Here is a 17,208-nt window from a genome sequence, read left to right as displayed (position 1 = left end):
CTAACACATCACTCTAACAGTCAAATGGGTCTATAAATGCTAACCTCAGACCAACTGGTTACATTAGTCCAAGGGTGGACAAAAGGGCCTCCACAGACCAGTCAGGACCTAGGGATGGGGGAACGAGAAGCCAATCACTCTGTGAGGGAACCACTGTAGTCTCTGATGGTATAAAATCAATATACTGGCTCCTATATTACTTCTTCATGCTACTCCTTCAGACAGCATAGCTGATTGATTGGAGGAAGAGTGGCTCCCTTGCAGCCTGCAGAGCCTGCTCTAACTTACACTTAAAGGCCTAGCATTGGCACACACACCAGCTATGATCAGAAGAGTATAAAGAAGGGCTTTATGCCATATTTGCACCATCTTCTGAGCTATCATAACCAGGCTCGGGGCTTGTTACCAAAAACTGCCCTTTGGCAACGAAATAGTGAGAACATTCACACTACAATGTGCCTTTTGTCAGGAAAAACACCCAGTTTTGGCAACAAAAACTTTTGTCTTTTCCCCTCTCTTTATTGTCAACAAAGAGCCGGTGTAGACTCTGTTGTTTGTATTGTTGAGAGAACTTGCTTCTGCCAGTATCCCACAATGCTGGCCCTGATGGCTCTGCTGAGTCTTTTGTGATCTCTGCTGCCCTGCAAGCATACACTTCTCCCCTTTCAAAGCTTTGGGAAGTGTCTGACAGCTGAGTGAGTTGCTCTGTTTGGGGAACAAACAGAAAGGAAGTCATTGGAATGCTCCAGTTCTGCCCTGCTAGAAACACGGCAGCATGCAGACTGCTGCAGCCGGGGGAAGGCTGGAGACACAGCGTGCTGCTTTGACATTCCTTAGCACAGAGAGCTAGGAGGAACTCCCAAGATGCACAGGGATCAGCTTTGCCTTCCCACAACACTGCTCTGTGGGATACTTACCCACGCTGCTTTGCTCTGTCAACAGGGGAGCTAGACATATGGCCATGAAATGTCAAAACAGGAGGCAGGAAAGCCAGTATGACCAGTTTTCACTTTGGCTAACTTGCTTGTTCACAGCACTTTTGTTGCCAAAACTTCTCAGTGTAGACATAGCCTCAGTTACTTCCATTCTTTACTATAATAAGCTACCCTTTCAGAAAAAAGCATTCTAAAGTGCTTTCATGATCGAGCATTTAGGATTTCTCTGTTACCTATGCCCAATAATATTTCTACGGGGAAAAACTCAATACTTTTGTTTTCAACACTTTCAGTTTCAATTGCTATTTTTGTCTATATTTTGGCCTACAACCAAACAGTATGTTATTTCCCTTCAATACTACAGTTTTTCCAGCATGTCTCTGAGTCAACAGACTCTATCTATGTAAGTACTATCCTTCTTGTCTCAGCATCTATTTATTTACTTTGATCTGCTTAGGTTTAAGTACCCATTCTTCTGATACTTAATGATGCCCTGTCTCACACCTCCCTTCCTTTTTCCTTTTTTTCTTTCTTTCTTTTTCTCCCCCTTCTCCTTTCCCTTTCCTATTTATTTCGAGTTTCCATATCCCCTACTCATACTCTGGTCATCTGAAGAAGTGGGCTGTGCCCACGAAAGCTCATGATACCATCTACATGTTTTGTTAGTCTACAAAGTGCCTCCAGACCATTTGTTGTTTTTTTCTGTAACAGACTAACTTGGCTACCCCTTGAAGCTTCTATCTATGATAGTGGTTTTCAAACATTAAGGCCTGCGGCCCACCCTGCTCAATGTTGACCTTTCCACAGACTACTGGCCAACCACTCATGATAACAAAATGGGTGCAGGAGGATGCGGGGGTTAAGTTCTGCAGGAGGATTCAGGAGTGGGCTGCAGGTAGGAGTCTGACTGGGGGGAAGGGTGCAGGAGCAGGCTGGAGGTGGGAAGGCTAAGGGAGGGAGAGAGGATGCAGGAGTGGGTTCGGGATGGAAGCTCTGGGAGGGAGGGTAGAATTGGGCTGGACGTGGGAAGTCTGGGCAGGAGGGGTGGTAGGGGCTGAGGGAGGGTGCAGGAGAGAGCTGGAGGTGGGGCCTCTGGGAGAGAGGGGGGAGCAGTAGTGGGGTGGGGTAGAAAGTCTGGGTGGGAGATTGGGAGGTGGGAGCTGAGAGAGGGAGTGTGCAGGAACGGGCTGGAGGAGGGGGCTCTTGGAGGGAGGGAGAATGCAGGAGTGGGCTGGAGTGGAGGGACAGAAGGTAGGATGCATGAGCAGGGTGGGGATCTGGGCAGGAGTGCGATGGGGGTCACTTACATGGCTCAGCAACCCCTGCTGCTCCCAAGCACCACCCCCCACAGCTCCCATTGGATAGGATTCTAGCCAGTGGGAGCAGCAAGGAAAGCGTCCAGGCAAGCAGTTTCCTGCACTGCCTTTCCCCTGGCTAGGGTGGGTGGAGAGGCTGTGTGTGTAGCCACTTCCTGACACCACAAGCCGGATCTGGCCCACAAGGCCATTTCCCCACTGCAACAGGAAGCCAGAGCTGGTGCTCCTGCCTCACAGGAGGGTGTGAGGCTGTAGCACCAGTGCAGGATCCCCACTGTGGGGAGGCCAAGCCCTGAGCCTGTGGCCTACCTGTGGTCCATGGACCACACTTTGAGAATTACTGATCTACAAGCTAAAGCAGAATTCTCATCAAATAATCAGAAACACTAGTACAGTATTTCTAGTGTAGGATCTCATTATATTGCTCCTGTCACTAATGAAGTTCCATTTTTTTTTAACTTTCACTTTCTAAATTCCTCCTGAGGTGTTTGTAACATGGAAAGAAAAGTCCTACTAAATCAATTACATGTACACTTAAAGATGTTCAGCTTTGCAGATACTTTACATAGTCTGACATAATGTTCTCTGGTTTTTGTTTTTGTTTTTTGCTCATCAGTATGGTTTGTAATCCTGCCTTTTGCATAGTCATTCTATAGACTGGTATCTGGCTAAAACTAATTCCTGTAAAACTAAGCTATTGAAAATAAATGACTGGGTAAATAGGTAGAGCCTCTGAAAAAGGTATTGTTTTATGCTTTGTGGTCTAGATTATTAGCCACAAAATACACCTATTTTTTTTGTCAAACACTTCTATTACTAGTGCAAACAGAAGTGGCAAGAAGTCATTCTTATTTTGTTCCCTCTTCCAAGAATATTTCTTTAGTAAGGCAACAAATTAATAGGATATTAACCCATGGGATTAAATATAAGGTACCTGTTTCCTTAATTTTGAATAAAATCTATTTTGCTCAAGATGGTCTTGGGAAAGATCACTTGAGCTAGTTAAATACTTTCGCTCTATGTTGAGATAATAAGGCAGATTCCTTTCTCTTTGACAAGGATGAAGAGATGTCACTAGTTGTCTGAAGATAGCTTTCTATTAATTAAGATCTATTTGGACTATATGTATCAATTGCTTAATTTCAGTCTCTTCATTTTGTTGCTAATGTTTTAGCATAAATGTCAATGTCTGTATTTAAAAGGGCAATTGAACAAAGAGGGATTCATACCTAAGTATATGTTTCCCCTATTTGCTTAGTGGTGGCATGATGCATGGGTCCTGGGAAACTCCTCATTCTCATGTAATTTTCAATACCTCTTACTCAAAGGGACTTTTGGGTGGGAAAGTTTTTTAAACTTTTAAAGACTTTCTCTAGAATTTGGCAGTTTACAGCACTTTCAGTCTCTGTTTATCTCCATTTCCCTAATTGTATCTTCAGACAAGAAGACAGATAGTTTTGTTTTTTCTAAATAATGTTGTATCTGTTCTGAGATATTTTACATATTGTGAGGTATGTAAATTAGACTACAAATCTTGAAAAGTTCATATCATAATTCTTAATGTTTGCTTCATACCCTCTTCGGTTTTAATTTGACAAATAACTTCCTTATGAGCTCTCCTGTAAGCAGATAAGCCAAATCTTGTCAGCTTTATTGCCCTTTTCAAGTAAATCTCTTTTGAGTAGCCTTATTTGACACTCATTTTTCACACAGCAATATACTGAGTTCTTGCCTTACATTTAATAGTATGCTATATTATTTTTGTTTTCCTGCATTTTAGGAAAGCCTCCAGTCTTTTGCTTTCACTTTCCAACGAAGGCAATTCTTTCCAATAGTCTTTCTTTTAAATTGCTCTTCATTTCCAATAACTTATTTTGGAATCGAAACAGAAGCATCACAAACATATCTCATAAAGTTTAACTGTAATATTCCAAAAACTTTTTAATTTGCTGCTCAGCCTTCGTTGTTCTGCAAGAGAGTCATTTAATCTCAATATTTTCATTGTGTTTCTCCTTTGTCATTTGTACATCTAACTTAACTAGAGTCATAATACAAGTTGCGATTTCCTCAAAATATAACAAAATTGTTTCCACAAGTTAATGGTTTACTCGGGATGTGCTTATGAGGGTGTAGCCAGACACAAACCCCATCTTGTTTTCCCCCCCCCAGAGAAAAGCAGTCAGCCTTTGATGCCCTGGGAACACAGGTGTGGTGCCTGTCCCTGACTCTACCATAAACAGAAACCAGACAGTAAATGGGCTAGCTGACGACTGGGAGGCCTCCCGTCGCTGTGATGGCTAGTATCAGTAATTGACACGCCTGCATTGTCTCAGGAGAGGAATCTTCGCCCATCACATACCAGAGGTGCTCATTGTCTGCATCTTCCCAGGTGTGAATTATGCTTTGCACCCTTCGTGGGAAACTTGCCATTCAAAGCCATTTTTCCTAATTGGCTACTTGAGACCAGGAAGAAGCCCATGTGACCCAAGGGGTATAAAGAGGGTTTAGTTGCCCACCCCATTTGAGCTCCAATCACCTACACCTGCTGGCAGGTATTGATTGTCTCCCGAGGTCCGTGGGACGCCCAACCTCGCCCTACTTCTTCCCGAGGGATTGAGAGAAAGACGCTGGCCACGCCAAGTCTGGAACGCAGGGGTGAGAATTGTACCTGCAATGTGTTTTCTTTATGTGTACACTCTAATTGTCTCTCTGTTATAAGTTTAGTTACTTTATTATAGTTTTTTTAAGGGAAACTGCTTCATTTCTATTGTAAACTGCCTTTGGTAAGGTGATTTAGCTATAAACTTTGGGAATAAGTGGGGTGCCCTCATTCACTTATAAATATATATATATTGAACCAAGTTTCTTTTATTTTATTTTCTCTTTCTTTCTTCTATAAATAAGCCAGTGCGTGTCAAGCTTCTGACTTGAACCCGTGCTGCTGTACCCGAACCGAACACAAACAAAAGAACTTCAGCAGGTCAAAAGGGACAAGTATAGGGAGAGCTTGGGCGTTTTGGATTGTGTCACTCCCCGGTGGCAGATCCATTGGGGCACTTCTCAGTCTTTCCCTAAGGCTGCCCGCTGCGAAGGAATATTGGATTCTAGCAGTTAAAATCTGAGGTGTTATAAGCTCTCCCTATAAACTTATTGGGGCGCCTGTCAACCTCCTCCAGGTTGCCCACTGCAAGGGACCCCGGTCTCAGCAGTTGAAGTCTCGGGTGTATAGCGCACACACACACCGGGGCATCTGAGAGCCTGTTGGCTGCCCTCTGTGACGGGACCCCGGTCCTAGCAGTAAAGTCACAGACGTTAAACTATTTTTCGGGGCGCCCTCCAGCCTCCTAGGCTGCCCACTGCAATGAGACTTTGCGTCTCAGCAGTTGAAGACTTGGGTGTAACACACACACACACACACACACACTGCCCTGACCATTTCGTCTGACAGAGGGATACTAATGTAACCCTTTTGTTAGGTGAAGTCAGCAGCAACAAGAACTGGGTTTAATATGTAGGGGTTCCTCTTAACACCACAAAACAGAACTGTCTCAAGCCCTCATCCACTAATCTGGGGCACTTTAATGAGGCAAGAGTTCTATCTTACTTGGAACTTACAGAGGTTCCATTCTACTGGCTGCTCACAGAGTGCTCTAAAGGTACCTTTGTCTCTCATAAAAATATGCCCATGCATTCTGCACTTCCTCAGGCATTCCCCAGATGCCTGTAAAATAGATTCAGCTGAGTCCTCATCAAATGCCTCTGGTATCCCTTTTATTAAGAAGCAAAGGTAGGAAAAGCTGGCAGGCTCTGGAAGCCAGTCCTCATCAACCTCTGTCTCAGAAGCAGTGTTATTCTCTGAATACTATTTAAATTTTGCACTAGATGTAGTATGATGTAACACAAATCTCTGAGTCAGGCAAATTTTATGCAAGTTTATTTTAAAAAAGCATCACACACATGTGGCAAATAAATCTGCATTATTAACAAGCAGGCCTCCTAGTTTGAATATTAAGAAAACTATTTTGTTCTTGCTTAAACCTGTGTGACTTGATTCTCACACAGTTTAACACGAGAGCTGCAATATTCATGTGTCACTTGAATTATGCAAAATCAGCTACAGGCATACATAAAATGTCAAACATCAGAGAGTCATTTTGTCAGGGCAGGAGATGAGTGGGTTTTATGTCCTTTCCAAAAAAATACTTTCAATCAATCAATCAAATAAATAAAATAAACCCAAAAGAGAGAAATACGTACAAAACCAAACTTGATAGAAGTTCCACACACATTCTTCTCTAGCAAAAAGCACACAAAGTTGAAAAAGGAAGGTATGCAGCTTGCACACTGAGTATATTCCACTGCATGAACATAAATCCATGTTCCATTCAGGAACCATTACTTAACACCTTAGCTGATAACAAATCTTAACAATATTATTTTTATATAAGACAAGTACACAGATTAAGTGTCACTACTTATGATAAGTCAGCAGAGTTTTGCATAGGATAGTAAAATGGATGGAAGGGAAAAGTTAATGAAGCTGCCTAGAGGACACATCCACAAAATCACTAATCACAAAAGATCAACTCATCTTTTTCAAAACTTACCACAACCTTGATAATCACTTATTACTTACAGATCATGCTATGAACAAAGATCATATCTAAACAATAGGGCAATGTGCAACAGCAAGCTCTTAGAACACAAGTTTAAAACTGGTTTCATGTTAAAAAGAAATGTAAAGCTTTGCAGTTTGAGATTTCACTAAGGGTATGGCTAGACTACACTCTAAAATCGAAATAAGATAACGCAATTTGTGCTATGCAAATTGAGTATCTTATTTAAATTGTATTTCAAAATTGGCTCTTTTGAAATTTGGCGCATCTACACGGCGCCAAATTTCAAAATAAAATACTATTTCAAGACATCTCTTATTCCTTATGGAACGAAGTTCACAAGGATGCCGAAATAGCACGTCCATTATTTCAAAAATTATTTCAAAGTAGCGACGTGTTCCTCTGGTATCCTAAAATAGCCTTGTAGTCTAGACATATCCTAAGTCTTCTCTCCCCTCTTGTCCTGCTTCTTATCCCTGATTGATGCAGACTTATTTAAACAATACTGGTGGACACCTGCATGAATGGAGCAGAAGAAATGAAGGTCTAGCCCATGACTATGTATGAAATCATTCTACAAATGCAGGCAGAGGTATTCCCCTCTATCATATTATAGACACTGCATGTTTTATATTAGTCAGAAATGCCTCTTCTGAGCTAGATGCGAGACACTCTACAATCTACTTTCACAAAAATGTCAAGTTTTCAGCTAGTGTAAGAGTCAAAACCATACAAACATCAAATTTTGTGTAGTTTCTGATCAAAATCATAAATCTATTTCTTTCTGAAGGATTCTCATCCCACAAATAACTACAAAACATCTTATTTTTCAATCTTGGGGGGGCAACGGGTTGTGGGCCTCTCTCTACACCAGCAACCTAACCCATTCCCCTACACTTGGAAGTGTAACTGAAGCCAGAAAAGTAAGCTCTCTGCTCTCAATTGAATAGTTTTATGGGAGGTGGCTGCCTGTCCACGCGATTGTACAGCAGCACTGGGATCCAAAAGACTCCACTGGGACTTGCTATCTTGAATAGCGTGAAATGCCTTAAATGGCAATATCCCTGTTGCAGGATGGAGGAGGCGTACGGTAAGCTAGACCAGGAAATAGCTGCAAATTGGGCTACGTTTGATAACATTCAATGCACTTGTCAGATTCTGTTAGAAAAGAATACATATCACAAATACTTTTGTATATGTTTTTAATGTGTCAGTATGGTGCCTTCTGAAAAGAATGAATACAGGTTGCAAAATGTAACTATGACTAACTGAAATCTATTATTTAGGACCTGTTTTCTTTATTCTCTGCTTTGTAATTACAGTACTGTAGTTATATTTATTCCCATTAAATAGTCATAAATACATGTGTGTAATGTTTACTACCTGTATCCTGCAAATAATATTCACCGTAATATTTTAGAACCAGGAAAATAAAATTAAGACAACTTAGTACACAAAAACAAGTTAACCACGTGGTTCAGTGATCACTGAGCCAGGTGTATCAATACAAAACAATCAAAGTACAATAGTATAATTCATCTGTTTAATGCTCCTTATACCATTATACAAATTGTGATTTCCTCAAACTACAACAAACCAGGTATTTTCAAAAAGTATGTTCTAAATTGATAGTACTGTACTGCATGTCAAATCTGTACTGGCTCAATCAGTAATAGATTAAGAAGTATACGGATTTGAAAAGACAAAACAGAGGTGCAGCAGCAGAAGGTACTTTTTTTTTTAATCTCCCACCTGCATTTGTGTCATCCTTGGGTCTGCAAAAGCTAAGCACAAGTCAAAAAAAGGCAGCCACGAGAGTTAGTATCAATAGGATAGCAGAAGTTTAATCACTCTAAAAAACAACAAATGGTCTGGTACTGCTTTATAGTCTAACAAAACATGTAGATGGTATCATGAGCTTTCATGGAAACAGCCCACTTCTTCAGATGACCGGAGTTTTCTGACAGGCTTCAGCAATTTTTCCAAAGTTATGTTGTTTGCTATAACCTCCCAGTTTTTGTTTCAAAGGTCGTGTCATATTCACATTCTGTCTTCCTTAAACACAGATTATTTGCTAAAACAAGGAGGAGTCATTTCTGTATTATTGTTAAAGTTTTACAGATATACCAATACGTTATTTACACTAGCTTTTCTTAAGGTAGACTTAGTTCTGGGCATTTGTTTCACTTGATTACTTGGCTTATATCCCTGGTTAACTACAGGTGAGTCAAATGTAGCCAATAACCCTAACTGAAATGAAATATGTGTGGCTTTTTAAACTATTTTTTTAAAATACAGAATTAGATTATGTGGCCTGGGTGGAATTTTTTCTGTTAAAAATCAGCTGCACTTGCCATTCTGCGTGCATCTCTCATGATCCTTTGCGGCGGAGGTACGTGCATTCTGGAATTTTTCTCACTGCAGATTGTGGGATACCTAGCAAAAGGCAGGTGGAAGCCTGTGACAGGGTGTGTTAACCCCACACTGAAGCTGATGGAGTTGCCCTGGCCCAGCTGGCTGAGAGGGCTCCACCACCACACCTCTGGAACAGCTCAGTCAGGGCTGACTGCTGAAGGGGAGGGAGGCGCTGAAGGAGCTCTGGGAGAGGAAGTGCAGCCGGACCAAGCAGTGGCAGCCAGGCAGAGAGTGGCTACCAGAGAAGCAGCAGGACTTGAGTGAGAGGATGGCGAGGAAGTCTGCCAGGATCTGGTAGGAAGTAGCCGAGAACGGGGAATTGGTCCCCGAGCACTCAGTGTGTTCCCGCTGAGCAATCAGTGAATTGTGCCACTGCCAACAGAGTCCTGGGCTGGCACCCAGTGGAGAGGGAGGACCTGGGTTCCTCCTACCCCTTCCTTAACACCCCCGCAAACGGGGAGCTGTACCACTGCATATTGACTAAGGCCATTGGGCCATAACATACCATCCACCCTCTCTCCCACACACATCATCTCTATCCAGGGGCTGCTAAGATCCTGGAAAACTCTACTTTTTTGGCAGAAACTAAGCAGTTAGCTGACAGGAGCACTGTATCTAATTCCTATATAAAAGAAATAAATTAAATAAATATTAGACCCACTCAGCTCTAACACTAACATATTCTGACATCTTGTGGCAAGTCCTTTAAGGGACACTGCTTCATCTTAACATTTTAATATATATTCTAACTTTGTTATTAACTCTGTGGAAAGAGATGGAGATCCCATCAGGATTTCTGGTCTCTATCGCAGCTCTGGAAGGGAAGTGGGGTCTAGTGGTTTACAGCAGGATAAAGATACATTTCAGTTCTATATAAAAACATCAGAATGACCAGACTGGGTCAGACCAATGGTCCTTCGAGCCCTGTATCCTGTCTTCCAACAGTGGCCAATGCCAGGTGCTTCAGAAGGAATAAACAGAAGAGGCAAACAGCATGATCCGTCCTCTGTTATCCATTCCCAGCTTCTGACAAACAGAAGCTAAGGACACTATCCCTGCTCAGCCTGGCTAGTAGCCATTGATGGACCTATCATCCTTGAACTTATTTTTTTCTTATTGGAACCTTTTTATAGTTTGAGCCTTTCTGCCATCTCCTGGCAAAGAGTTCCACAAGTTGATTGTGAAAAAGTAATTTATTTTCTTTTTGTTCTAAATCTGCTGCCTATAAATTTAATTGGATCCGCTTCTTGTGTTATGTTAGTACAGGAATGAATAACATTTTTCATATTCTATTTTTCACACCATTCATGATTTTCTAGACTTCTAACATACGCCCCACCCTTTAATCATTTCTTTTCCAAGCTGAAAAGTCCTAATCTTGTTAATTTCTCCTCATATGGACACTGTTCCTGACCCTTCATTTCTGTTGCCCTTTCTGTTAGGGAAGTTAAATATCAGTTAATTGAATAGTCAATTAACCTTATGAATTCTTATCAGTTACTCATTTGTTCTATAGTCTGGGGTGGGGCTGACGGCCAGTGCACTCCAGCCCTACTCCCAATAAGCCCCCTTCCATTTCATGTTGCTGTCTCTGTATCATGTTTCTGTCCCCTTAGCTGGAAGGGCCTAACAAGTGGGATTTTACAGGAGTCTGTTTTGGGAAAGGTTCTGTTCAATAGCTTCATTAACTATGTATATATTGGCATAGAGAGTATGCTTATTAAGATTGCAGATGGGACTAAGCTGGGAGAGGTTGCCAGTGCTTTGGAGGATAGGGTCAACATTCAAAATGATCTGAACAAACTAGAGAGATGGACAGAGGTAAAAAGGATGAAGTTTAATAAGGACAAATACAAAGTACTCCACTTAGGAAAGAACAATCAGTTTCACACGTACAGAATGGGAAGTAATTGTCTAGGAAGGAGTACTGCTAAAAGGGATCTAGGGTTCATAGAGGACGACAAGTTAAACATGAGTCAAAAGTGTGACATGATTGCAAAAAAAGCAAACATGAATCTGGGATGCATTAACAGGAGCGTTGTGAGCAAGACATGAGAAGTCATTCTTCCGCTCTACTCTACACTGGTTAGGCCTCAATTGGTGTATTGTGTCCAGTTCTGGGCACTACATTTCAAGAAAGATGTGGAGAAATTGGAAAATGTCCAGAGAAGAGCAACAAAAATTATTAAAGGTCTAGAAAACATGACCTGTGAGAGAAGACTGAAAGAACTGGGCTTGTTTAGTTTAGAAAAGAGAAGACTGATAGGGGACATGATGGAGGTTTTCAAGTATCTAAAAGGGTGTTACAAAGAGGAGGGAGAAAAATTGTTCTCCTTGACCTCTGAGTATAGGACAAGAAGCAATGGGCTTAAACTGCAGCAAGGGAGGTTTAGGTTGGACATTAGGAAAAACTTCCTGCCTGTCAGGGTGGTTAAACACTGGAATAAATTGCCTAGGGGATGTTGTGGAATGTCCACACTGGAGATATTTAAGAGTGAGTTAAACAGACACCTGTCAGGGATGATCTAGACAGTGCTTGGCCTGCCACGAGGGCAGGGGACTTGACTATGATTCTATGATTTTTTACACATTATGAGTTACTTCTGTACATAGTGCACATAGTTCTGCTTTCACCTTATTTACTTATAAAATCTTGAAAATTCATTCATTCTTTTTAGCTCAAAAAGAAAGTGCTGTAAGTTTAGGGAGGTTACAGAATATTTTCCACATATAACAAAAATATGAATCTCAACTTCAATGTGGAATGAAGCTCAGCCTGAAGTGTAGAGTCACTACCAGGGCTTCCATAATTAAGGGTGTGTCTAGACTACAGGGTGGACTTTTGTCAACAAAACGATACTTGCATCTACACTACCGCGGAGTTCTGTTGACATAATGTCGACAGAACTCAGCAGTTTTGTCGACACGGGTAAACCTCATTTTACGAGGCATAACGCCTTTGTTGACAGAGTTCTGTTGACGAAAAGGGCAGTCTGGACGCGGGGGTTTCTTTTGTCGACAGAAAAAGACCTCCAAGGAAACCCCCAGCAGGACAGTCCTTCAGGAAAAACCTCTTCTTGTTGCTGTCTGTAGCCATGTTTTAAAGGCACAGACATCCCTGGCAGGCATTGTGACAGGAAACTGGCCACAGAGGAAGCCTGTCAGCACACAGCTCTCCCAGCTTCACTTGCACGTGGCAATGTGTGCAGCTCCAAAGCCACGAGGCCCCCAAGAACCTTCGAGGGAGCCAGCCTAAGTTCTCTCAGGTGAGAAAAAGAGAGCCCCAGCCTGGTCAGGGTCAGAGGTTCTGACACTATTTGAACTGTGGGGGGAGGAGGAAGCAGTCCGGACCCTGCACACACAGCGCAGGAATGCCAGCATCTATGGCCGCATGGCTCAGGGGCTGTCTGATAAAGGGCACCACCCCAGGACACTGCAAAAGGTCCGGGCAAAAGTCAAAGAGTTTCGGCAGGGATACATGGGTTGTGAGTTCAATCCTTGAGGGGACATTTAGGGATCTGGGGCAAATCTGTCAGGGATGGTACTTGGTCCTGCTGTGAGGGCAGGGGACTGGACTCGATGGCCTCTCAAGGTCCCTTCCAGTTCTATTAGATGGTATATCTCCATATATAATACTGTATGTTCAGATTTCTCCAATGGGTGCAAATCCCTAATGTGCATGACACCATTTCACCCTCCGTTATTGAATGATCAATAATTTCTAGCAAGTGATAAAGTGTACTGTATGTAAATAGTAGAAGAATAGAATGCTCAAATGGCATACAGAATAGAAATATGTAAAGGATTAACATGCCCCATAATTACAAGATTGCTGCAAATCCAGTGTGCAATTCATTTTAAAAGAACTGTTTGAAACAAGGAACTTTCTTGTAATTAATCCTCTCTTCCTTGCATCATCTTAAGAATGCATATTAACTTACAAAGTCCAGGGCAGAACACTATCACTCATTTACTGGATCAGCCAGCTCCACTAAATTGTAAAGTAGGACATTTGCCATTTCAATCTTGTTTGCTAATCTCCCTTCTGGATAAATATATGACAAGTTTCTGGATAAATGTATGACACATTCAAGCTTTTAGGGCTCCTAGAGCAGGGTATCATCTAAGGCAGGCAACGTGTAAACAATTCACTAACCTTTCTCTCTCAAAGAAGTGTTAAGAAAACACTTCATGTGGGTCATAACCAGAGAAGCCAGAGATCAATTAACAGTAATTCCAGCTGTTAGACAGCAAAGCGACAACCATTCCACTTTCCTCTCCACAGAGCCGAGTCCACAACAACCCAGCAGCAACAATCAATTTTTCACTAGGTAAGGAAGACTGATCTCTCATCAATATACTAATTAGTGGTCTTCAACAATCCTGGCTTCTCAAATGATTAAACCCTTTTAAGTTGAACCATAATGGGACCAAAACAGGCTCTGAATGTACATGCACCATGCCCTCCTTAATTATGATCATGTAGTCTTTGTACAGAAAGGGACAGAAGACTTATTGGTAGGGAACGAGGGGTATAGCTGACTTTTAGTTAATATGGTAATAGAATTAAAAGAATTACCAACTTATTTTCCTGGTATAGATAAATCTGAACTACTTATTGTAAGTCAAGAGATAAGTAAGGAATTATATAAAATGCTACTCCATAGAAGTCAAATTAAAGGTGACAATTTATCAGCAGGATGATTGTAAATGAGGTGGAAAGTACTGTTGCGGATTAATATGATTCAGTCATATTAATTTCCATAAATATTTTGGTCATCTCTCCCTAGATTGTATTAATGTCATGATGAAAATTGGAGTTCACAGTATATTTCAGACAGCTTTAGAACTGTAACTATTCAGTAACACCAGAAAATTCTCTCTTGGAAAGTTTAAAAAGTTTTAAAGTATGTCAGAAAATTCTAGATCCAGCATAATTATGACAGTATTCTAAATTGGAGTTGAAGCAAGGGTAGGAGACAGAAGGGGGAAATTATCTTTAACTGTGTGAGAGAGAATAAGTGAAGAATCTCTTTCTGTTAGAAACAAAAAGACCAGACACACAGGTTCAAAGATAAGGTCTATTAAATATATTATTTTACATGTATTTAATATCTTTAGTCAAAAAGTCTGTGGAAGAATTTTACAACCATTAATTATATCCCACAATGCCTCTTAGACAGAGGTGGGAGATAATGAAATCATCTCACCATTGAAATGTAGCTATATGTAGGGAAAAATACTAGTAACACAGGACATTGTCACACAGCAGCTAAGGGAGATGAACTGAAGGAAACAGCCAAATCTTAGGTCCCTTCTTTGACTGCTACAAATTTGCTTAACTGGCCTAATTGTGAGGCAGAATGTAATTATTGTGCCTAAATAGGAATTTGGCCAGAATATTAAGGCTCATAGTTCTACTTTTGTAAAAAGTGTCATGTCCAACAGTAGGTCAAGCACATTGTTTTATCTTTTAATAGAAAAAGTACTTTTCATACCACTGTGCAGTTTAAAAATATACTTAACTGTTCTGATACAGAGATGAAAGAGAAAAAAATTCAACTGCTGAATCACTAACATCTAACTATTTTCATCACTCTGTGGGTTTTTTGGGTTTTTTTAAGTTTCTCATCCAAATATTGACAGTGTCTAAATTTCCATTGTTTGCTTGGAAACTGTATGGCTTCAGGCCATTGCTAAGAGATGTTGCACACAGAGTAATCGTGATGACTGCCATTAAAGTTGCCTAACCATTTCCATGAGCCTTGTTTTCACCTCTTTATAACTCTGACAAATGATAACCTTTTAATCTACATTTTTGTTAGTCTCTAAGCTGTTGCAAGACTATTTGTTGTTTTTTAAGTTTTTTCAGTTATAGACTAACATGGCTACCCCCTGAAACTTTCAGGATGAAATTTTCCATGATTGCAGACTGTCTCGGGTTGATTTTTTGAGGGTGGATTAATAAAAAAAGCAATGAGGCCATATTCAAGAATAAGATACATGAAAAAAAATACAAATTTTAGCTACTTTAACAAATAAAATTCCCACCAACTTTTGAACAGCTCTAGCAGCACCTCAGTGGTTTGAAATAATTACTTGGCATTTGAGAGAAGAATAGTTCTGAGGTCAGCCATTCGCTGTCCCCATCAAAATCCATCCCAGTTTTACCAAGTTACAAACCATGCAGTATCACCACTTTTGCACATGCACAATAGGAATGTGTTACTTCTGAGAATTCAAATTCAAATGGCATAATTCTGAAATATCTACTCAGCACTATATTTCTATAAAGGACACAAGCATATTGACAGCAATAACTTTCCCTCCATCAAATACCCTTTGGCCTAGGGTAAACAATGTAACAATCTAGAGGTTTATTAAATAACAAACTAGTGAATGAGAAAAGAGTAAAACTGATATTGCTGTGTTAAATAAAGAAAAATAAAGAAGTCCAATTAACTAAACTAAGAACCTTCAGCATTCTTGAAATCATTCTCATAAGAATAGCTAATAGGGAGTGACAAAACACAAGAGAAACAATTTTTTCATCTAAAAAAATCAGGGTGGTTAATTTAAAGTTTTGAACTTACAGTATCATAGAAGTGTAGGGTTGTAATTGCTGAAATATTTCCTCATTATTATATACCATTTATGATATAACATCTAGTTAAACCTTTGTTAAATGTGAAAAAGTTGACTTACCTGAGTCCTTAGCCAGTGCCATGCTCCAACAGAGTTCCATAGTGACCAGGCCATCACCAGCATGGTGTTTGCTGGGACATCATTCAAATCAGAAACAGAGTAACTACATGACAAAAGTTCTTTTGAGGGCCTAGAGGTGGGGGAAAAAAACCCAGTAAGTTTAATGCTGTGCTGAAAACCATTCAGAACAAACAACTTAATGGGGGCATTCAACACATATAGCTAAAGTTGCTAAAATATTGTAATTTATTTTTGCAAATCATCTTTAAATCTTCTAAATTTTGGAAAAACAAGACCTTTAAAAGGCTGCATTTATCTGTTAAGTGTCAGAGATCCCGCTTGTTTCTGTCATCTTTGTATGGTGAAATATGTTTTTTTAAGGGTATTTTGGCAGAATCACTTTTTGTTTTTCATAATGGCAGGTCACAAGAGAGACAGAAGCTAAGTCGAAGAAGGAGCAGTACTCTGACCATTAAGGTCAATAGAGGTCCACGCTTGATGCAGTGATAGAAGTATTGCCCAAACAATACTGAAACTTTGCTTTTGGTGCACACACACACTTGGCCCCTGCACAAATCCACAATGCAGATGTAAGAAAACTCATGCTGTAATCACTATATTATTAAAGAATCTAAAAATAGAATAAATTAAGTAATTATGACAAAACAGGAAGATAGGACAGTTAGTTCTTAAGAAGTGACCCATCATTTTTCCCACCATTTTTATTTAAGCAGGAATTCTGTAGCTAACTGGAAATACAGCAGCTGTCTAGGCAGGCTCTATACTAGGGAGTTATTTCAGAATAACCCCCCTTATTTCAAAATAACAAGTGAAGCAACCACACTACCTAGCCCATTATTTTGAAATAATGGGCTGGTTATTTGAAAATCTGTACTCCTGCTTTTCTGGGAGAATCATGCTTATTTTGAAATTGTTATTTCAAAATAGCGTTAGTGTGGATGCTCTGCAGCTGCTAATTCCAAATACAGTAGAATCCCGATTATCCAACCTAAACTGAAAATGTCAGATAATAGGGAGTGCAGAGAGGGAGGGATACCTGCTGGTGCCACTTGGTCCCCATTCCTGCCTGGCCCCTTCCCTCCCTGCAGCTCCTGGGCGCGGGCCGAGAGAATGGCCCTGCTTGCTGCCCCGTCACTCTCCTTGCGTTGCTGATGCTGCTCTTGCCGGCGCCACTTGCTCCCCATCCCTGCCTGGCCCTTT

General features: G+C 40.7%; 1 protein-coding gene across 5 annotated transcripts in view; it reads right to left on the bottom strand.

Annotated features, from left to right (window-relative positions):
* Positions 1 to 17,208, bottom strand: part of IL15 (interleukin 15) — a 99,405-nt gene that overhangs the window by 25,250 nt on the left and 56,947 nt on the right. For all 5 annotated transcript variants that reach the window (XM_075929903.2, XM_075929902.2, XM_075929904.2 and 2 more), the window contains one exon: positions 15,988 to 16,117. In XM_075929903.2, coding sequence (XP_075786018.2) covers positions 15,988 to 16,050 — 63 coding nt within the window. In that variant the 5' untranslated portion in view covers positions 16,051 to 16,117. The remainder of the gene's footprint in view (positions 1 to 15,987; positions 16,118 to 17,208) is intronic.

This window comes from Pelodiscus sinensis, chromosome 4 (assembly GCF_052426305.1).
Source record: "Pelodiscus sinensis isolate ZL-2025 chromosome 4, ASM5242630v1, whole genome shotgun sequence".
Classification (NCBI taxonomy): Eukaryota; Metazoa; Chordata; order Testudines; family Trionychidae; genus Pelodiscus; species Pelodiscus sinensis.
This window is presented reverse-complemented; position numbering and strand designations above follow the sequence as displayed.